Source organism: Bos indicus x Bos taurus, chromosome 28 (genome assembly GCF_003369695.1).
Source record: "Bos indicus x Bos taurus breed Angus x Brahman F1 hybrid chromosome 28, Bos_hybrid_MaternalHap_v2.0, whole genome shotgun sequence".
NCBI classification, from domain to species: Eukaryota; Metazoa; Chordata; class Mammalia; order Artiodactyla; family Bovidae; genus Bos; species Bos indicus x Bos taurus.
The window spans coordinates 26095046-26118498 of NC_040103.1; the positions used below are offsets into that span (position 1 = coordinate 26095046).

Consider the following 23453-nt stretch of genomic DNA (forward strand, 5'->3'; position numbering starts at 1 on the left):
TGTCCACCGTCAAGTCAGCTTGGATGGTCTCTGACAGCAGCTTGTCTGACTGCTTGCTTCGTACCCTGCACACCTCACTCCATCCTCCCAGCCTCTCTCTGAGATTAAGACTCTCACATGACCACGTTTCCAGATGAGGACTTTGAAGCTCAGAGCACATCTGTCAAGGATACAAGGCTAAGAAGTGGCAGGGTTGGGACCTAAAACAAACTGTCAGAAGTTATGTCCTGACGGACTTCCTCCAGCCACGGGAGTGAGTACTTCCTGGGAGCAAACTGCGGACTTGGCAATGGCCATAATTCTTGTCCAGGGCAGTAGTATTGGATAAGGCTGGAGGACATAAATTAATAATGATAGCAACAATGTGTATCAAGGACTTACTCTGTGCCAGGCACTGGTGTAAGCTCTTTATCACTTTATCTCATTTAATCCTCATAATTACTTAACATGGCAGTTCCTGTTATCTCCACTTTACAGATGAGAAGACTGAGGCTCAAAGAGGTTATGTCATGTGACAAAGGTCGCAGAACTAGCATGTGCTGGCACCAGAATTATTTTAACCTAAGAAGTATAGGGTCTTTCCGAGTGGTCCAGTGGTTAATAATCCACCTTCCAATGCAGGGTTGCAGCTTTGATCCCTGGTTGGGGAGCTAAGATACTGCAAACAAAACAAAACAAAAAACCAGAAGCAATGTTATAGCAAATTCAATTAAGACTTTTAAAATGGTCCACATAAAAGAAAAATAATATATATATATATCTTTAAAAAAGTCTGACTCCAAACAAACCAGAACTGTGTCAGAAGGCAGACTTGCTCTGCCTCCCTCTGTCTCTGTCACTTTCACTCAGTCACTCAACAAACTGATGCCATGCTCTGTCCTCAGGAGGCTCAGAGGAGCTCAGGTGAAGGGAGTCCAGGTAAAGGGAAGAACAGGCAAAGCAGCGGCTGCTGCAGAGTCCGAGGGCTCCAGTAGGGGTGTGCCTACTGGAGATAGTGGCAGATAGTGGCAGATGGGTCCCCTGCATGGGGCAGTCCAACTGCAGTCCTGGGGTCACCTCTGTGAGGCGGGCCACAAGCAAGGCAGGGATCAACACTGTTGACGATGGCCTGCACAGCTGGCGTTTGTCCTGAGTCACTAACCCCGGGGGTTAGAAGACAGCCAGTAGCCCAGCTGCACTGGGCTCCTTGGTGAGGAGAAGGAGAGGCCCCCAGATCCGCCTGAGGGGGTGAGGCAGAGGTTGGTGGGGGCTGGGCAGGCAGAGAAGGGAAGGAGAAAAGCATCCCCACAGTCTGACCCTCAGGTAGCTGAGTGGCAGCAAGACTGCCCTGGGCCTGCCTGCTCATTCTTTCCAGCTCACTTCACCAACTCAACCCAGCGCTTCTTCCTGCCCCGCCCCCCCCCACACCCCCCACACCCCCGTCTTTGCCATCCGCTTGTATATGGCAGACATGGTAGGCAAGGCAAGGGGGAAATGTCCCCAGTGGGCAGAGGTGCAGTGAGAGGAGCTGGGTCCAGTGCCTGTGTCACCACATTCCTTGGCACATGGATACCTCTGCCCAGTGGAGACCCTGGGCCGGGGGCGGGGGTGGTTTGTGGGGGTCAAGCACCAGCAGGGGGCTCCAGCAGAGGGGTCTGCCACTTCAGCCAGCCCAAGTAGGGGAGGAAATGCGTGAACCCTGGCGTGGAGACGCAGGAGCGCACCCAGCAGGTACAGGGGGCTGAGTGGATGCCAGCTCCCCACATAGCTATAGGCGCTGTCACAGGGTAGCCGGGCACATGGTCAGGGAGGCCTGGGCTTCTGGGGGCAGCGTGAACAGGGCAGGGGGCAGTGGGTTCCTGGCATGTTGGCCTGGAGGGAGCTCCCCTGGCCATACCTCCAGACTCCCTCCTGGACACCTAGGGGTGCCCCAGGGCTTTGGGGCCCAGAATGTCCCCTTCATCGCCCTTCAGACTTAAAAGCTGGTGTCAGCCCTCCTGGAATGAGACTTTCCTCTCCCTCAGGTGCTCATGAGTTTGCACACTGTGGCCGCAGGGACATTGCTGTGGCTTCACCCATTCAGCAGTGCACCGGCGTTGGTTCTGATCGGCGGGTCTCCATGTGGCTCTAGTTCCCAGTACCTGACTGCATCACCCCCTGCTCTGCTCTTTGCTGATTGGAACTTGGAGGTGTTGACAGGAGCATGATGTTCTGTTTTTAACCTCAGGGAGTGGGATGAGGAAGGGGCAGATGACTCACTGGACTAAATGTACACTGACTCTGGGAAACAACACTGGCAGTTCACGGAGATATTTTTTAAAAATCTATATCATGTTATTCTTTTGAAGTCATGTGCTCTTGCTCTGGAAAATCTGTACAACTCTAGAAGAATCTGGCTCCCAACTCTTACAATTATAATCCTGGCTTCTGCCAAGTGCTCCCCAGCTTGGCTGAGGAAGGAGCAGGAAGGCAAGCTGTGCATTCAGAGAGGAGAGTGAGGAGCCTTTAAGGTGTGGGGAGAGATCAACCATAACCCTGGATCCTGACCAGGTGCGGAGGGATGGAAGGGGGCACGTCTCCTCCTTACAGTGGCCGGATCCAGACCGCAACACCAAATGGACATCAGAGGCTACCTTGAGGGGGAGGCAGGGTCCCACCCTTTCTTTGAAGGGAAGCTTCTGAGCAATGCAAACTTTGTGTGCATGCTCAGTCATGAGTGCTCTGTGCAACCCCATGGATTCTAGCCCAGCAAGTTCCTCTGTCCATACGATTATCTCAGCAAAAATACTGGAGTGGGTTGCCATGCCCTACTCCAGGGGATCTTTCCAACCCAGAGGTTGAACCTGCGTCTCTTGCATCTCCTGCATTGGCAGGCAGGTCCTTTACCACTGAGCCACCTGGAAAGCCCAGATGCAAACTTTACCTGTCACGTAACCAGAATGGGAAAGACTAGGGATCTCTTCAAGAAAATCAGAGATACCAAGGGAACATGTCATGCAAAGATGGGCTCAATAAAGGACAGAAATGGTATGGACCTAACAGAAGCAGAAGATATTAAGAAGAGGTGGCAAGAATACACAGAAGAACTGTACAAAAAAGATCTTCACAACCCAGATAATCACGAGGGTGTGATCACTCACCTAGAGCCAGACATCCTGGAATGTGAAGTCAAATGGGCCTTAGAAAGCATCACTACGAACAAAGCTAGTGGAGGTGATGGAATTCCAGTTGAGCCATTTCAAATCCTGAAAGATGATGCTGTGAAAGTGCTGCACTCAATATGCCAGCAAATATGGGAAACTCAGCAGTGGCCACAGGACTGGAAAAGGTCAGTTTTCATCCCAATCCCAAAGAAAGGCAATGCCAAAGAATGCTCAAACTACCGCACAATTGCACTCATCTCACATGCTAGTAAAATAATGCTCAAAATTCTCCAAGCCAGGCTTCAGCAATACGTGAACCGTGAACTTCTTGATGTTCAAGCTGGTTTTAGAAAAGGCAGAGGAACCAGAGATCAAATTGCCAACATCCGCTGGATCATGGAAAAAGCATCTATTTGTGCTTTATTGACTATGCCAAAGCCTTTGACTGTGTGGATCACAATAAACTGTGGAAAATTCTGAAAGAGATGGGAATACCAGAGCACCTGACCTGCCTCTTGAGAAACCTGTATGCAGGTCAGGAAGCAACAGTTAGAACTGGACATGGAACAACAGACTGGTTCCAAATAGGAAAATACGTCAAGGCTGTATATTGTCACCCTGCTTATTTAACTTCTATGCAGAGTACATCATGAGAAACGCTGGACTGGAAGAAACACAAGCTGGAATTAAGATTGCCGGGAGAAATATCAATAATCTCAGATATGCAGATGACACCACCCTTATGGCAAAAAGTGAAGAGGAACTAAAAAGTCTCTTGATGAAAGTGAAAGAGGAGAGTGAAAAAGTTGGCTTAAAGCTCAACATTCAGAAAACGAAGATCATGGCATCCGGTCCCATCGCTTCATGGGAAATACAAGGGGAAATAGTGGAAACAGTGTCAGACTTTATTTTTGGGGGCTCCAAAATCACTGCAGATGGTGACTGCAGCCATGAAATTAAAAGACGCTTACTCCTTGGAAGGAAAGTTATGACCAACCTAGATAGCATATTCAAAAGCAGAGACATTACTTTGCCAACAAGGGTCCGTCTAGTCAAGGCTATGGTTTTTCCTGTGGTCATGTATGGATGTGAGAGTTGGACTGTGAAGAAGGCTGAGCGCTGAAGAATTGATGCTTTTGAACTGTGATGTTGGAGAAGACTCTTGAGAGTCCCTTGGACTGCAAGGAGATCCAACCAGTCCATTCTGAAGGAGATCAGTCCTGGGATTTCTTTGGAAGGAATGATGCTAAAGCTGAAAGTCCAGTACTTTGGCCACCTCATGTGAAGAGTTGACTCATTGGAAAAGACTGATACTGGGAGGGATTGTGGGCGAGAGGAGAAGGGGACGACAGAGGATGAGATGGCTGGATGGCATCACTGACTCAATGGATGTGAGTCTGAGTGAACTCCGGGAGTTGGTGATGGAAAGGGAGGCCTGGCGTTCTGCAATTCATGGGGTCTCGAAGACTTGGACACGACTGAGCGACTGAACTGAACATAGGAGCAGAGCCCCACAGGTGGGACTGGGGTGTCCCACTGGTGACCCCTCCAGATACCTGGATGCTCTAGAAGCAGGATACAGGATACACCACTGTCCTCCAATCTGCTTATTTTTATAATTGGGAAAAATAACTCCAGTACTTTGGCCACCTCATATGAAGAGTTGACTCATTGGAAAAGACTCTGATGTTGGGAGGGATTGGGGGCAGGAAGAAAAGGGGACGACAGAGGATGAGATGGCTGGATGGCATCACCGACTCGATGAACATGAGTTTGAGTGAACTCCGGGAGTTGGTGATGGACAGGGAGGCCTGGCGTGCTGTGGGTCATGGGGTCGCAAAGAGTCGGACATGACTGAGCGACTGAACTGAACTGAAGAGGAAAAAAGGAACTTGCCTCAACCTGCACAGTTAGATGGGCACGGCCAGGTTCTCAGTGTCTTGTCCTCCAAATGAGTCCCCAGAGGCACTCCTGGGGCCACAGGAAGGGTGGACTTTTACGGAAACTGAGGCAAGACAGAGGAATGTAAATAGCCCAGTGGCCAGTGTTGGCCAACACTGTGATGCATCCTGAGGCCAGGAGCTCCCACCAAGATGGGCAGCTAGTTCCGGATTCATCTGTCCATTTGACAGTCTGTCCTTCCTGCCAGAATAAACGATGATGTCATGTCCCTAAAGCTGATTGGCCCCTGAAGCCACCACCCCCCCGCACGACTATTTCCAGGGATGAAGTCAGGTCCAGTCTTCTCGACTCCTCCCCTGGGCATGTCTCACTCACCCTTCTTGGTTCTGTGGTGGGCAGTAAGTCCTTTGAGAGTTAGACATCAGCCTTGACTCTCACTTCTTCCGCATCCTGTCTGCCCAGCCCCCTGTAGGGTGGACAGCCAGGGCAGTAAGATCATGTTTCTGTAGAACAACAGACTCAAAGATTCTGAAGAAAGAAAAGGAAGATACAGAGAAGGAATGTTATTTTTATTGTCCAAAGGAAGCTCAGGCTTGGGCCCATTTCTGATGCTCATTCTAACAGCTGTAGTAGGGCTAGCTTACTCACAGCATTTGCCCACCATAACATCCCCTGTGATATAAGTCACTCTCTTAGTCTTGGGAAGCTCCAAGGTCCCCCAGCCCTTCTGTATTCCCACGCAATCTGGTCTTTGTCATCCACCAGCACAGGAGACCAGGGCCCTGTGGACTGGCTACCCTTAGGCACTCTACCCACTAAGTCCTGGGCAGGCAGGGTGTGTTCCTACTCCAGGGCATCCAATCAGCCCCTTCCTCATGTTGCCAGGGCCACATGTCTTGCTCTTGTCCCTCCCCAACTTGTGTCAGAGCTGGACAGGCCAAGACAGGTTTTAGTTTGAACTTTGGCTTTATAGACAGAGTCTAAAACACAGAGCAAGAGGCTTCTTCAGCCGTGTGTGGAGGCATCTGGCAGGATTGTGTGCTGGCTGAGTTCCAGGATTTGACTGTGTTACAACGGGCAAGTGACTTAACCTCTCTGAGCCTCAGCTTTCTCATCTGTAAAATGGGGATAATGAAGCATCTGTCTCATTGTACTGTTGTGGGCACTAAGGAGATGTAGGTAAATCTTTGGGCACAGTGCCTGGCACCAGGAGGTGCCTACTACATGCTGCTCTTCAGCTCTCCTGAAGCCCCACCTGGGACTCTTTTGACTGCCCATATTGCCTCTCCTCCTGAGTTTCTGAAACACCACTGCCCTGAGACCAGTCCTTCCAAAGGACTATGTTTGAACATCTGTCTGTTATCCACAGCAAATACAGAAATCTCCACTGAGGCCCTGCTATACACAGAGCAGCAGGCACTTATACAACCTTCATAAAGTCTTCAGATCTGCACTGAGTCACTCTCAGGATCCCCAATTGATTGATTAATTGGGGATCAGGAAGATCCCCAATTGATTGATTAATTAGTTCAGAGGATGGGGTGTGAGCATTCCAGTCAGTAGGAATAGCACATGCAAAGGCCCTGAGGTAAAAATGAGCTCAGTGTCTGAAGAGAAAGGGTGGAGCCACCTGGTGGAGCTGGTGAAAAGGAGGGAGGTCATGCCTCCAGAAGGGCACAGCTCTGGCCTGTGGGGTTTGTAAATTTCATCACTGGTGAACCAAAAGTTTTAAAGGGGGAGCCGCACACTTCATGTACTATTCATGAAGCCGCACACTTCATGTACTATTCAGGTAGGGAGAGAAGAGCCTACTGTGGGGTCCAGGTGAGAGGCGGTGGTAACAGAGGATATAGGAGAAGAGGAGAGGCCTGGGCTGTGTTTTGGAGTTGACATTGGCAGGCCTTGCTGCTGGGCCGTCTGCACTGAGGGGAGACAGAGAAGCAAGGCAGGACGCACAGCTTTTCAGCTGGAGCACTGGGTTGTGTGGGGCGTGGGGCTGGAGCGTGGCTGAAGCCCTAAGTGCCGGGTTCCTGGAGGCACGGCAGCAGACCTGGAAGAAGAGACTGGAGGGACAGTCAGTGGCATTGAAGGCGCCGGCTACTTAAGGATCTTATCATTTTCACACCCCCAGCTGTGGCATCTGTTGACTGGAGTGAGGAGTTGGTTGAATGGCCTGGTTTCACTTCCAGTTCATCAGTTCATGCCCGGGTTTATCAGGTGCAGAGAGGGGCTGGGTTTGGGAGGAGGGAGAGACGGGCCTGTCTGTATAGTTGTGGAACACAGCTTGTTGGCTGGTGTGATGCAAAGGGCCCCCAGAGTAAAGATGTCCTGAGTTCCCCTTCCCACCACACGGCTCCTGGCGCACTTCCTTCTCCACTGACTCCTGCCTGGCTAGGATGAGGGGCCCCCTTTGAAACTTGAGCAAGGTAAATTTAGGACAAATTCAGGAAGTCCTGCTTCTCACAGTAACTCGGGAGCTCAGGGACCGGTTACCCCTCGAGGTGCTCCAGGCTGGGAATGTCACAGGATCCCAAAGGGATCCAGGGGAAAGGACAAAATACAGAGCCCTATATGGCTCTGGAGAGGAAACCTGGGATCTGAGTGACCTTTAAGTTGACGTCACGGAGGAAACCAGTCCCTCGAGGCTTGTGCTGGCAATGCAGTAGGGAACTTTCCTCATCTAGCTCCGAACCCCCCGAGCCCCAGGGCTGGAGGGACCCCACACTCTGCCCCATTCAGCCCTCTCCTTTTACCCAGGAGGACAGTCCTCTGTCGTCCCTGCCAGAAACCCCAGGGGCACCACTGCCTTCATGTCAGAGTCCAACTTGGCCCCACCTGAGTCCATCTCGTCCCCTGCCCGCCTTGCAGTCTCAGGAGGGTTCTCCCCCATCCCTTCCTCTGCCCTCTGCTGAGAACACTTTCTTCATCTTTGCCTGTTAACTCTCTCTTACCCTTCGGATTGGACCTTAGTTGTAATTCTGATCCAGGGAGTCCTCCCTGGTTCCCAGCCCCTCTCCACATCAAATGCCTCTGCTAAAAGCTTCCTCACAGCCTGCTGGTCTTCCAAGCATACCCTTATCCCACTGTGTCATCATGGCCTTTTAAAATATCCATCTCCCCTCTGCACAGCCAGCTCTGTGCCCTTCCCAGCACCTGGCATGGAGTCCATACTCTGCAAACCATCATTTTTAAGGTGTCAAGCCCAGAGAACAGAATTGCCTTGCACACAATCACAGTAGCATCCTTTTGTTCATTCATGCATGCGTGCATTCAACTCGTGTCATAGAGCACCTGTTCCACGCTAGGACCTAGCAGGGTGCTGGGGACCCCAGGGCGTGCAAAGCAAGTCCCAGAAATTACAGTCTAGTGAGGGAAGCACCTCCATGAATCCCACTAAGCAGATGTGCAATTGCAGGGGTGACCACTCCTACCAGAGTATAGGCTTCCATGACAAACTGGGGAGAGTTCTCAGGGTAAGAAGGTCCAGGAAGATTCCCCTGAGGAAGTGACCCTTGAGGAGTAGAAATTAACCAAGCAAAGAGGGGAGGGAGAACATTTCATTCCGGGCAAGGGAACCAGCATCTGCAAGGATCCTGAGATGGGAAGGAGGCAGGCGGGAATGAGGAACAGGAGCTGTGTGGCCAGAGCAGGGAGCTTGTGGGGAGAGAGTGACATGAGACGAAGTTCATATTAAGGTTTTTGCCTTTATCTTGAGAGCAATGGGGAGCCACAGAAGGGTATTGAGCAGAGCTGTGACCTAATCATACTGGTTCTTTGAAAAGTTCAGACTGACTTCTGTACAGAGCAGGGACAAGAACCCGGTGTTCTCACACCCAGCCCCCACGTGACATTCGTATTCTGTACACCTGCCCCCTGAGGTCACTGCATCTCTAAGGACTCTCTCCCTCTCCCCCACCTCCTGAGCACTCATCTGCCCATGCTCCTTTGGGCACTCTTTTATCCCTACGCCGAATGCTGGCCCCACAGTCTCTACACCCTTGTCTTCAGCAGCCACAGCAGGCAGAGGGTACCCAGATGCTGGGGGTTCAGACAAAGCCCACAGTGATTGGCCAGTGGCATTTACACCAGAGCAGTGGCCCTCACAGGCCCCAGGTCTGCAAACGTTGGAAGTCAGTGCCAGATACAATCTAGGTTAAATCTTCCCTGTTGCCTGGGCTGCAGAAACGCAGTGAGAGTAAACTGTTTATATTCTCCAGCTGCAGAGCCTGGGACCAAAGGCCTCCTGCAAAGAAATCGTGGCTCGTAGGATGTGGGAGGATGTGGGATCATCTCCTCCAGCACTCACTGTCACAGCAGGAGAGGAGGGGCCTGGGGAAACCCTGGGTCTCACACAGGGCAGTCATGCTGCATAAACTGTCAGGGGATTCAACCGGTGGTCACAGAGGTCACCAGCCTGCGTGGGGGCTCGTGTGATGATGCTAAACTCCTCCCCATCACACCCACAGTCTGGGGGGTGAGAAAAGGAAATGGAGTTAAAGCCTGGTGGCTCAAAGCATGGGTTTGGGGCCAGACAACCCCAGTTGCAAGTCTTGCCTTTATCCCTCCTTCCCTTTGTCACTTGGGCAAGTTTCATAATCTCTTCAGTCTGTCTTCATTTACACTGAAATGTCGATTACGACTGCCAGTAGCCACGTGTGATTGTCGTTCAGCCGATCAGTTGTGTCTGACTCTTTGCGACCCCATGGACTGCCAGGCTTCACTGTCTTCCACTATCTCCCTGAGTTTGCTCAAACTGAAGTCCATTGAGTCAGTGATGCCATCCAACCATCTCATCCTCTGTTGGCTCCTTCTCCTCCTGTCCTCAATCTTCCCAGCATTAGGGTCTTTTCTAATGAGTCAGCTCTTCACATCAGGTGGCCAAAATATTGGAGTTTCAGCTTCAGCATCAGTCCTTCCAATGAATATTCAGGACTGATTTCCTTTAGAATTGACTGGTTTGATCTCCTTGCAGTCCAAGGGACTTTTGAGAGTCTTCTCTAACACCATAGTTCAAAAGCATCAATTCTTTGACACTGAACCTTCTTTACAGTCCAACTCTCACATCTGGACATGACTTCTGGAAAAACCATGGCTTTGACTATATGGACCTTTGTCAGCAAAGTAATGTCTCTGCTTTTTAATATGCTGTCTAGGTTTGTCATATCTTTTCTTCCAATTACACTTCCATTATTTAAAATTAAATAAAGTTTAAAATCCATCTCCTAGGCCCAACCTTATTTCAAGTGCTTATGTGGCAACTGTGTTGCACATCGCAGAATCATTTCCATCATTGCTGAATGCCCTGCTGGACAGCTTTGATCTATAAAATGAGGATGATGAGGAGACTTACCCTGTGGATTTTGATGAGGATTAAATGAAATAATGAATGTTGAGCAACCTGACACAGCACCTCTCGGGCAGAGTAAATGTCAACCAGGGTTCACTGTGATGGTGAAAGTGGAGACAGGGTTGGTGACAGTCTGTTCATTTCCACGTACTTTCTCACCATCCTTCTGCATCTACCAGAGAGGAGCTGCCATCCACTAAAAAGGTACTAGAGTTCACTCAAGTACCTAGCATCAAGAAACCTGGGTTTATTTATCAGTACAGGGGTGCTGATCCTTTGCTCTGGGCCAGGCTTTGTGACTGGTTTTCAGTGGGTCACAGACTGGAACAAGAAATGGTCCTTATCCTCCAGGAGTTGTTGTTATATGTTAGTCACTCAGTCGTGTCTGACTCTTTGTGACCCCATGTAGCCTGCCAGGCTCCTCTGTCCATGTGATTTTCTAGGCAAGAACACCGGAGTGGGTAGCCATTCCCTTCTCCAGAGGATCTTCCTGACCCACGGGTTGAACCTGAGTCTCCTGCATTGCAGGCAGATTCTTTACTGTATGAGACACTAGGTAAGCCCCATCCTCCAGGACAGATGCCCACAAATGAAGTGCAGAATGTAAAATGCACCCAAGGAGATTCAGAAGCAAAAAAAAGGGGGGGGGGGGTGACTAGCAAACCCTGAGGGTGTCATTGGATCTCAGTCTTAAAGGAGATGTAGGGCTTGATTTTGGGAGGGGAAGAGGACAGCCCAGGCTGGGAGCAGCACATGCTAACACGTGGGGTATGGAAAGCTGTGTGTGCAACGGAAGTGACGGACAACTCAGCATGGCTGGTGCAGAGGGCATGGGTCACAGGCCCTGTACTCAAATGCCAGAGACTCTGGAGTTGTGAGGTCAGTGATCCGAGGGAAGCTTGTAACGGTGTCCCGCCTGCCTGGGCCTCACTTCTGTTTCAAGTACACCTCCTTCTCTACCTGGAGTTACTGGGTCCAGAATGACATTCCCCATTTTCCTCTTGAACCAGCTCATTTCTCTTGTGTCCTCAAGCCTCAGGGAGAAGCAAATCTCACCCCTGACTACCAAGACCAGAAACTTGATCATCATCACTGCTTCCACCCTGTCCCTCACCCACCCCCACACCTCCTGGCTCCCAAGGCGGCAGGCATCTTGACCTATACCTGGGACTCAGCCTCCTTGGCATTGTCTGCCCCCACCCCACTCCATGGGGGGAGGACTCACTCTCCCCATTAGTCCTCCTCCGGATCCTTGCCGAAGCTTGCTACCAATTGCTTCTCTTCCATTTTGGTATCTTCTCCCTCCTCTCCACCTCGCAGCAGTTTCTCAAAACTGCAAACCCAATCGGCATCTCCATTGCTGAAGACATTAAACCCCCCTGAGATGCTCCCAAGATTTTGCTTCTTGCTCAGCCTGGTCTTTTTCTACGTTCCAGCCACACCAACCAAGGCATTCCCCAACCTGCAAGCCTCCTTCACCCCTTCCTGTCCCTCAGCCTTGCCCACCCTCCCCAGCAGGAATCAGCTTCAGGCCACTTAGTCTGGAAAACTTTTTCGCTTCCTGCACCCACTTGCTTTCTCAGTGTTATCCCTGCTCCTTCCATTTCAGCCTTCCTCCACGTTGACTCTGACATCCACCTCCACAATTATCACCCACTCTGCTTCAATATGCAGATAGGTGCCCAGAGCCCACACCAGACCTACAGCATCAGGACCTCTGAGGGTTTAGATAGGGATTCCAGGTCATCATTCTGTCCACTGACTTCTGAACACCGCTGCTGTCTATACTAGGGGTCTCCAACCTCTGGGCCATGGACCAATACCTGCTGTCAGATCAGTGGCAGCATTAGATTAGAAATAAAGTGGACAATAAATGCAATGTGCCTGAATCATCCCCAAACAATCTCCCTGCTTCCAGTCTCTGGAAGAATTGTCTTCCATGAAATCGGTCCCTGGTACCAAAAGGGTTGGGGACTGTGGGTCTGTAAGTGTCCTTTGGCTCGCTGTTTTGTTCTCCTCTCTTTCCCCTGCTGGACCGCACGTTCCTGGGGACAGGAGCTAAGCCAGGGACAGGAACGGAGCCTTGCTATCTGTTTCCCCAGTCCCCGCCACAGGACCTGGCCCGGAGCCCATGCCCAGTTGGTTCTGAATGAAGCATTCCTGGATGTGGCATGCTTCCCATACCCTCCTCCTTCCAGCTCGTGCCGGAAATAACCTTTTATGAAGGCTTTTGTGAGTGGCTTGTGATCTCTCTGGGAGGCCGTGCAGGTTTCCTTTGGTTACAGGGGAACTGAGATGAAGGGTGGTCCAGCCCTTGATGACAAGGGGCTGGGGTGGCCCCGGGACAAGGAGCCTCGATGAGGTGGGGGTCTGGCCATGTTTGAGGGGGGTTGGGGAAGAGTGTCCTGGTTCCTAATCAACAGGAAGGGCCTTCTTCCTCCAGGATCACTTTTCAGCCCAGCTGCTTGGACATAACCTGAGCTGGGGTTGGGGCTGGGGGGGAGGGGCAATGACAGACAGGCAGATGGGAAGGCCAGTGTCTGGACAGACAGCGCATGGCCCTGCAAGCCTGCCCAACTCCCGCACACCCCCAGTTGCTGGGGGAAAAGCCTGTCCAGGGAGAAGGCTCAGCCGGTCAGCACAACACCCTCTTGCTCCCCTCCCCCAGCCCTCTCCTCCCCTCCTTCTGCTCTCTCCAACCTCAGGGACATTCAATCCTTCCTTTGATGGACAGCCAAAAAAAGACTCCTTCCACATCCTAAATTTGTTAGCACCAGCTAATCATCTTAACCTTCCTCCCTCCTGCGCTCCCAACAGGCGCCTCCTTAAAGACACAGGGTGCTTTTTTTGAATCTCAGCAAGGAGCCCCAGAAGGGACCAAATTCCCCACCCCCACCCCCAGGTGTCCCTCCTCTGTGTAGTCATTTGTGCAGTCATTTGGGGTGGGAGCAGTCATTTGGGGTGGGAGCAGTCATTTGGGGTGGGAGCAGTGGCTGCAGCTCTGCTGCCTGGAACGCTGATTCCCGCTCCATCAGTCTTAGCTGGGGCTTCTCAGAGGGAGCTGCTGGTCTCCTTAGGGGCTCACCTGCAGGGAGCTACCTCAAGACTGAAACCAGGCAAATCCCAGGCGAGCAGATGGATTCTCTTGCTCAGACACTCCTCCTCACCCCTTTCCTATTGTCTCCACTCTCTCTCGACCCTATGTCCTAGCCTCTCCCTCCTTCTCCTAACAGCTACCATCTCCTGTATGCCCAACAGTGTACAATGACCCATGCTTGGGGCTTGACTCCAGCTCCTTCAGAACGCCAGGAAGTAGATGGTCTTATCCCCATTTTACAAATGAGAAAACTAAGGCTCTGAGAGGTGGAGGAATGTGTGTGTATGAAATCATCCCAAGAGAGTCAGGGCTGGAGGCTGGACCCAGGCCTGACTCAAGAGCTGTGCTGTTGACCATCCTATCTCCAAACACACACGTCTGCATTGCTCACACATGCACGCACTTCAGGTAAAAGTGACCTACTATGATCTGCTCAATGAAGTCGCCCAGGACCAGGCACACAGTAGGTCCCCAACACACAAGTGCCCCTTCCTCCATCCTGTGCCTGTGCCTCCCTCTCTCTCCTTCTCTCCCTGCTTACAACCCAGGTGAGAAGAGCCAGGACAGCAGAGAATGTGGCTCCGACCTCATCCTGGCCCTAAGCCTCCCAATAAATAATGGGTCTGTATATAAGCCTCAGGCTCTGCAGCATCTCAGCCCTGGAGGACAGGCGTTTGCAGGCAGGGGATTAGGAGCCCTGAGAGGGAGGGATGGGTGCTCCAGCCAAGGCAGGGGAGAGGCCCCGAATCACTCTCAACCCTCCCCGTCTGTGACCTGTAAAAGCGACCAGGCAGGCCCCACAAAACCAGCCAAGAACTTAAAGAAAGTTCAAAGTCCTCAGTGGGGGTGGGGGTGGGGGTTGTTGCTGGGGAGGGGGTCCTCCCCCTGCAGGGGCTGCATCCTGACCCACAGGAATGGGAGCGCCTTCTGAGCACCAGTGTGTTTGGAACTCAGATGAGAAGCACAGCCCTTCTAGCCCCCTGGCTCCACCCTCTTTCCCCCTTCTAGCCTGTCTGGGTTCTAAGAGTAGGCCCAATGGATTCTAGGATCATTTGCTCAAATTCTTTAAGTCAGGAGGTGAGGGAGCCCTTCGGAACAGCTGAAGCAAGGGGCTCTGGGGGAGGGGGCAGGACAAATGCAGAGGTTGCCAAGAAGATGGATAGATGGCAAAAGAGTATCACGAAGCTGTACAGCTGAGGTTCCTGACAACATGTGAGCGAACTGTGGCCTGAACTGAACTAAAACCACCCTGTAACAGACATCTTGAATGCATGTGATGGCCAAGCAACAAGAAACAAAGCTGCCGTTTAGCGAATGCTTATTCAGCGAGACACTTGCCTCCATATGTCCTGCCGTCCCAACTATTGCAAATTGCTACTATCAGCTCCACTTGTAAATAAGGAGACTGAGGCCCCGAGAAATTAAAAGAAACTTGTGGGGGGCTCCCTAGCTACTGAGAGTCACTGGCATTTGAACCCTGGTCTGTTTTACCAAATCTCATATACAGTGGCTCCCAGTGTTATAGGAAACGCTGGAGGGACTTCTCTGGTGGTCCAGTGGTTGAGACTCTGCCTTCCAATGCAGAGGACACTGATTCAGTTCCTAGTCAGGGAACTAAGATCCCACATGCCAGTCACAACTAGAGAGGCCTATGCCCTGCAGCTCCTGAGCCTGTGTGCTCCAGAGCCCATGCTCCGCAACTAGGGAAAGCCTTTGCACAGCAACAAGAGTGCAGTGCAGCCAAAAAAAAAAAAAAAGCGCTGGGAGTGTAAGCAAAACCCCGCAGTGAAAGAGGGAAAAGCCCACCAGTTGTGAGCTGATTTTCTGTTTCACTTGGCTGGCATCTGACTCACCTGTCTCCCCTGCCCCAAACTCCCGTTGTATCTTTCTGGAGGCACATGGACAAGGGTGTTTCATTGGAGCAGAAGGGAATCCTCCTCTTCTTATAAAAACCGAATGAAGCATCTCCCTCAGAAGAAAGAGCCAGCACCAGGGGAGAGCTTAAGGCAAGAAAGGCTCCTCTATCGCCTCCGGTGTCCTCCTCCTCAGCTCACCTTGTCCCTACACGTCATGGGCAGTGCTGACATCTGTCCAGTCAAGGGCTACTACATCCAGATGACATTTGCTCCTGCAACATCATCCCCAAGGGGTACCCTGTATTGCCTTTGTCCCCAGTCGCCCAAGGTCCCTTTACCCTCCTCTGCCTGAGCCATGCCGACAGATCGTCTCCTTATTCTCCTCCAGCTCAGATGGACTCAAACTGCCTCAACAACTTTGCCAAAAACAAAGAGAAGTTTCCTGGCTGGCAGTCCAGTGGTTAGGATTCTGTGTTTCATTGTCAACAGCCTAGGTTCGATCTCAGGTTGGGGAACTAAGATTTCCACTCCCCCCGGCCCAAAAAAAAAAAAACAAAAAAGAAATGTTAAAACCAATTATTATTATTTTTTTTTCTTTCAGTTGTGCCATGCGGCATATGGGATCTTAGTTCCCCAACAAGGGATTGAACCCATGCCCTCTGCATTGGGAGCACAGATTCTTAACTACTGGACCATCAGGGAAGTCCCCACACCAATTTTAAAATGTCTTAGAATGTTCAGTTCAGTTCAGTCGCTCAGTCGTCTCCGACTCTTTTCGAGCCCATGAATTGCAGCACGCCAGGCCTCCCTGTCCATCACCAACTCCTGGAGTTCACTCAGACTCATGTGCATTGAGTCGGTAATGCCATCTAGCCATCTCATCCTCTGCCGACCCCTTCTCCTCCTGCCCCCAACCCCTCCCAGCATCAGGGTCTTTTCCAATGAGTCAACTCTTCGCATGAGGTGGACCAAGTATTGGAGTTTCAGATGTTAAAAGGTTCTTAAATTGCAGTGCCTACAAGGAACAGTTTCCTGACCCTAAGCATCCAGAAAGTCATATGCAGGCTTTAGCACTGTTCCTGGTCCCACCAGAGAGAAGAAGGGTGTTTGCTCCCCTTGAATCTCTTTCCTGCTTTCTCCAGGAGGGCAGCTGAGGGCTAGCAGAGATGCCCTGGTCGCCTGACCAGGTGCTCAGGAGGACTGGGGTCACAATGCTAACTCACCATTTCTCTCCATCCCCCCATGGAGACCACGGGTGGGACTGAGCTAGGCAGCCCTTCTGCCCCATCTTTGGGAAGGGTTGTGGGATTATTGCCTCACGTAGGCAGGTTTCTATTCTAATTTTTTCCGAATAAGAGGAGAGGATATTGTTTCTCTTTTTTGCACATCTCTTTTTGATCCTGGCTTAGCCCTAGCCCCCCTCCCACCAACCCTGGCCCCAGTCCTGCAGCCGTTCTGACCGTAGTAGCATGGGAGGGCCTGTTTCTTCAGAAGCCAACTGTGTAGTCTGGTGTCATGTCCAGGGCCTGGTGATAAGGATGGTGTCTTCTGACATCTTCCCAGGCGGCCTCGACCTGTCCCCAGGGTCAGTCACCACTCTCATCCCCAAGTGACTCTTTTATGGGTGGTGGTTCTTTTTTTCCATCTGCTGAAGTCACAATGTTCCTGGATTCTTTCCAGGCCTTGCCCACTGTGCACTGCCTTCAGGGGATTTCAGCTTCCCCAAATTGTTCTGCCCCAGTGCCTGGGATATGCCTTCATCCCCCAGCCAGCTCCCAACGGAGCTCAGAGGTCAGGAGAGTAGCTGGATTGACCATCCTGGCCTCCACTGAATAATTTATTAACCACTGTCTCCATTAGGGGCTGTTAGCACATCAAAGGAGTATTTGTAGAGCCTGGGAAAGTAGTGACCAAGACATTAGATGGTAGCTGCAGCTATACCGTAAAGTCTCTCTGGGTGAAGTGGAAGAAGAGGGAAGAGGCTCACGTTTGTTCTTGATTACAGCAAAGGCGAGATGAGCCCCAAGTGTCCACATTGCCTAACACGAATGTGTGCTTTGACTCATGACATCCCTGAGTTCAGGACTTTCTAAGTTTGCATTGCCTGGCGCAGTACAGCAAAAAGAATAGATTCCAGAATCAGCAAGATTGGGGTTCACATCCCAGTCCTGGCATCTGGAAGCCGTGGGAAACCTGGCTCACTGTGGAGTGTCACAAAGGCCGGGCTTTACTCCCAGAAGGATGAGAGCTATAGTGCCGCTCTTAGAGGCCTGGGGAGGGGCCCTAGGGCCACGTGCGTAAACTGCATGGCACAGGAGGGCAGTCCGTGAATATCATCCCTCACCCTTCAGGACATGTCCCATCTGGGGACCCTTTGGGGACCCTCCGGTGGCCACCCTCACTCCGAGGTGGCTGCCTTCTGATCATGGCTGTACTTGACTTAGTGCTGTCGTCATAGCGACTGTGCGCTGACTCCTCCACTGTCTCCCACCAATGGGCGAAAGGACCAGCTGTGCTCCTATGATATGATGCTCAGGGGCTGAGGCCGATGGGGTACCCTGGGAAGCTGATTTTGAAACAAGGGAAGGGAAAGGGAGGAAGCAGGAGTGGGCAAAGGGAGAAGCTGAGCTGCAGTGCAGTCTCAAGGAAGGCCCAGCCCACCCCAGGAAGCTCTGGCGCTGGGATGGCCCTTCAGTGGGCTCGGGGGCAGGCCCACCGTGAGGGGCCTTGGACAAAGGGATTCTGTTCAGCCAAGGCAGTTCATGCAAAGCACTGACAGTGAGGGCTGCGTGCCGGCAGCACCTCTGCCTTCACTGGGGGAGCCACGCATCCCCCGGGGGAAGGCCAGTTCCCAGGGAGTCTCTGCACTGTTCCTGTGTAGAACTTAGAGGTTGGGCAGATTCAGCAAGCATGTCTGTTCCCCTTCAGCTCTGACTTGGAGGATTCCTCAGGTTCACAGAAGTGGGAGAATCAGCAGGTGCACCTCCCTACCCCTAATCCGAAATCTGGACACCTTAAGGATTTCCCAGAGCACTTAGGACAAACACCAAGCACCTCCCTCTGACCTCTAAGGTCCTCTGGGGTCTGGCCCCTGCTTGTCTTTCCTGCCTCATCTCATGTCACCATCTCTTTTTTTTTTTCCCTCCCAAAGCTCTAGAGCAGAGACGCTTAATAGAATTTTCCACAATGATGAAAACACTTTACACCTGTGCTATCCAATACAGTCACCGTCAGCTACACGTGACTATAGAATACTTGAAATGTGGTTAGTGAGACTGAGAACGGAGTTCTTTATTTAATTTAATTTTAATGGCCACAGGTGACTAAAGGCTACCAGATTAGACATGGCAGCCCTAACTACAAAGGCCTTTTTTTCTGTTTCCTAGACACCCAAGTTTGTTCCCACCCCAGGGCCTTTGCACTTGCTACGTAGCTTATCTAGAATAATCATCATTTGGACCCTCTCACACTGGCTCCTTCCCATTTTTGAAGTTCCAACTTCAGTTTCATCTCCTCAGAAAGGCCTTCCTCCACCACCTAAGCTAAAGCATTTTCACATTTTCTCGAATTCCATCCTCTCTTCATTATGTTACCATATTTTAACTTCTCTACAGCAGTTACCAATGCCTGGATTTTTCTCATTTATTTCTGATTTTTGTTTGCTTATCGCTTGCAACTAGAAAGAATAATAACAATGTAAAAATCTAACATTTACATACCACTTGCTGTATATTGGGTACTGGTTTAAGCACTTCGCATATATGATCTCACTTAATTCTCACAGTGCCCCCGTGCATCCAGGCGGACACTGAAGTCAGAAGTTGACTTGCCCAAGGTCTCATCCCAGGACTCTGTCTTGTTTGCCTCTGTACCCCCAGCACCAGCTCAGGACGGTGCCTGACACAGAAAGCGAGGGCTCCATAAGTAACCATTGACTATGGGCTGGCTAGGACTCTCCTGGGCTGGTGTGAGCCCAGGGTGGTCTCCAGCCCTGGGTGTGGGGCAGCAGCCCTGCAGCTCTGTGGAACCACAGGCCGAAACAGTGGGCTGGAGGTGAGGTCGTGGCCTCCAGTCATACCCAGCCAATCCTGGAGCCCCCAGTGGGCTGAGTGGGAGAGGAGTGAGGACTAGATGGGTGAAACTGTCAGACTTCTCTCGGGGAATGAAGTGATGCTCTCAGCCAATGTGGACTCAGCAGCTGAAGCTGGACAGGGCCGGGCTGGGGCCAGGCTGGGGCTGGGCCAGGGAATGGGGCTGAGCTGGGGCTGAAGCTGCTTAGCCTGTGTTTATTGTGCTTTCCTGGTGCCTCAGGCAGAAGGGGACCAGAGCTTTGGAGACCACCCAGCCTTTCCTTCCAAGAGAGCTCTCACGCCCGCCTGCCCCCCTACCCCACCCCATGGAAACCCTGGCCTCAGGCTGCCCAGCTGCAGGGGCGGGGTGGAGGGGCTGTGTATGGTGGGTAAAGACTTCTCTGCTGTTTTTCCCTGGGAATCAGCACCTGATAAGACAGCCTGGGCTCCCAGGCCCCGCCTCCCCCCACTCCCACCCCCCACTGCCGCCCCCTCTAAACAGCATCTTCTCTTAATTAAAAAGTCAGGCAGGGCCTCCTGTCGGGAAGCGACATTCCATAAGGAGGGGACACTGGTGGCCACCAGAGAGGCTTCACCCTCCCCTTGATACCATGTCCCCATTTCCTGTGGGCTCCGCATCTCACCCCCTCTCCACGTGCAACCCCCAACCCTGCAGGCAGGGCTTATAAACATGCAGGAACTCCATCGAGGCCTCTTTTCCACTGGGGGGCCTGGAATAGGCGTCCCCACCTCCCAGCTGAGGGACAGCACTTTGAAAACTCTCAAGAGTTTATACACATGTGAGGTCAAAAGCAAGGGCAGAAAGTCAGAGTGGCATTCACACAAGGTTTCCTATCAACCCAGTAGTCTTGCTTCCTTAGCCTAAGAAAAGTTATCAAAAATGCTAAATGCACAAAGATATTAGTTGTAACATAAAATATAAAAAACAGAGATTTCCAGATCTAGTAGCCAGCAACTCTAGGCCAATCACGGTATATTGTGTAGTCATTTAAAAGATGTCTTTTGGAAGGCGGCAGGAATGTGGGAATGTGATTACCTTGTTGTGTTGAGTGAAAGAAGCAGGAATTCCCTATTGCGTGCTGGCTGGTTTCAGCCCTGCCTAGGTATGCATGTGAAGGAGGATCAGAGGGAAGAAGGGAAAATGGAAACAGTTGTGTGCGAGCAGGGGGCTCGGGGGGTGATGCTTTTCTTTCACAAAATGTCCTTTAATGTTCCTAAAGAGCTGTTTTAACAATAAATAAATGCCAGAAAAACAAACCAAACTCTTTTTAGAAAGCAAAGCCAAATGCGAGATCCAAAGTGTTTTCACTCTTCTCAGCTCAGATGTATCCAGTTCCTCGGCCCCTCTTCACCACAGCCATCCCGCGGCCCCAACACAGACCCATGAGGTCACCCAGCTCACTGTGCAAACCAGGCTGGCCCCCCAGCCTGTCTGGGTTGGGATATAAGACCACAGACAGAGCCCAGCTTCATCCTTTCTCCTTCCTTCTGCCTCTTCTCCTATCACATGTTTAGGCTCTTTCAGTTCAAAAGATAGTGGTTTCCATCTATCTCTGCTTGCCACAAGACTCTGGTTAGAGCTTCTACATCCTCCATTTATGAGAGTTCTTTCCCGGCCAAGGATGGCAAATATGTTTGTTCACGGGAGCCAGCTGTGATTGACTGGTCGTGGCTGCCAAAAGTATGAGAAGCAGCATAGAGATAGATTAGTTATGTCTGCCCTGGGCCCTGGATAGATCAGTAGTGGTCTGTATCCCAGGTCTTTTCTATCCCAGAGTAGTCTGGTACTACAAATAGGAGTTTGACATCTGGACTTTCACCTCAACCCTGCCAGTGCATCCCTGCAGAATCTTGGGTACTAAACAACTTTGTTCCATGTAAGGAAGAGTGGGTGTGCCCAGTTCCTTAGGGAGTGTGCTGGTGTGGAAAGAGAATGGACTCTGCAGTCTGATGGGCCCAGGAGAGAATCCTACCTCCATCATTTATTAGCTATTTGACCTTGGAAAATCTATTTAACCTTACTGAGCCCTGGAATTTTCACCTGGTAAATTAGAATGTGTGCAGATATACTGTTGTTATGGGGATTAGAGATAGTGAGTAGGAAGTGCACAGTCTACCTGCCACCCACTAGCTGTTATCCTGTTCAGCAGGTTTGTTGGTACCATCCAGGCAGGTGGTATGGAAGAGGCCCATGCCAGAATGCCAGTCTGCTGTCCCTGAGACTATATAGTTTGTTATAGCTAAATGGCCCACAGGGACTTCCCTGGTGGTTCAGTGGTAAAGAATCTGCCTGCCAATGCAGGAGATGTAAGAGACAAGGGTTCGATCCCTGGGTCGGGGAGATCCCCTGGAGGAGGAAATGGCAACCCACTCCAGTGTTCTTGCCTGGAAAATCTCATGGAGAGAGGAGCCTGGTGAGCTACAGTCCATGGGTCACAAAGAGTTTGGCATGACTTACCAACTAACAACAACAAATGACCCGCAGTTAAACATGCTCACCTTAACCATGACCTCATAGGCAGGTAGCACAGGTGCTTGGGACATGGTTAATTGAGAGATAGAGACAAGCAGATTTTTCACTTGGTTATGCTATTTTTATAAGTTAAACACTCTGAATTTTGACCAAACATTAACATTTATTAATTATTCATCACAGTGTATATTTTTAATTGTGTTCAATTTAAAGTAAGATTTAAGAAAAGTAGATACACAGGGCAATTAAGCATCTCACTAATTGTTAATTAATCTCAATCACTGTTCAACACAACCCTGCTTTACCTCCAAACCTGAGTAAAGCTCAGCTTTCTAACTCACCTGGCACCCTGAGGCTTAGGACTTGCTCAGTACTAGTCTCCAGTTCTGGGCTTCCACACCCAGCAAGAGAAGGGAGGCAAAGGTGGATGAGTGTAAACATGCTTGAAGTTGGCATAGCTAGACAATTCCACACTTGATTAAAGCTGACTCTCAAACATAAGCTCGGTTTGCAAATACTATTAGGACACTGTTTCTTCACAGACTTCTAGCTCAGTGACAGCCAATCGGCTCACCCATCCACCCATTCCTGTTCTCAGCAATATGAGCACATATTCTGGGCTGTGGGATTGGAACACATCAGGTCTGGAAGGTTTCCAGAGGTTATGAATTGTGAATTAGCAGCTTGAAGACCAAATGCAGCTTTGTTTAGCTTGCAGAGTAGTAGTTTAAAAAAAATTATTTTAATTAGTATCAGCATTTAGAAATCAGAAGATTTTACATGAATTATCCAATTGCAACTTTTCTTGCTTATTTTCAAGATCTGACAGTGGTGTGTCTGCATTCCCTCCTGGCAGTACTTAGTTGGAACTGATAGGCAGTGACTGTATCTTAGGCGCACAAGCAAGCCTTTGGCACTTTGCCACAGTCTCTACCACTCCCTGTTGGGCTACACCTGGCTTTCTTCATTCATTCATTACCTATCTGGCTTCTCATAGGCTCTGGAGTTGGCAGCATCTAATCTTCCTCAACTTCTCTTAGAATAGTGACTAATGATTGAAGGTTGCACCCATCAGAAATCTTAGAGTCTAACAGAAAAGACAAAAAAGAAAAACATGTAAATAGCATCCTTGCATAGAAATGAGAACAATAGCTAACCAAATATTTTAAGAACTTTGAGAGAATTGTGCGTAGGACTCTGGGGTTGTAGTAAATCAAAGCCAACTGCCTGGAGGAGATGCCGTGGAGCTGCGATGTACATGCTGTGACCTCTGCTGAAGAACTCTGTGTGCCTTTGGATGTGACGAAGGAGCATTGCTTGCACAACTGCTGACTTCTTGGGAAAGACCCAAGGTGAGGGATGGGGGCGGGGCAGGAAGTAACTCTCCTTGGGAGAGCTGTCCAGAGCTTGTGGGAGGATCTCATGGCCTCTTGCCAGAGTTAGACAAGGGTGATAAGTTCAAGTGGGGCTCTCGATCCTTATCAAAATACAGGTCAGAGCCAGCAGAATCTGATGGACACCCCAGCCCTGACTGGTTGCCACCCTGACACCACAGGGAATGTCTT

The 23453-nt window shown here is 50.7% G+C and overlaps 1 protein-coding gene across 18 annotated transcripts in view; it reads left to right on the plus strand.

Annotated features, from left to right (window-relative positions):
* COL13A1 (collagen type XIII alpha 1 chain) overlaps nucleotides 1–23453 on the plus strand; it is a 152638-nt gene that overhangs the window by 29967 nt on the left and 99218 nt on the right. For all 18 annotated transcript variants that reach the window (XM_027530652.1, XM_027530655.1, XM_027530643.1 and 15 more), the window contains exon 3: nucleotides 19926–19933. In XM_027530652.1, the coding sequence (XP_027386453.1) occupies nucleotides 19926–19933 (8 nt within the window). The remainder of the gene's footprint in view (nucleotides 1–19925; nucleotides 19934–23453) is intronic.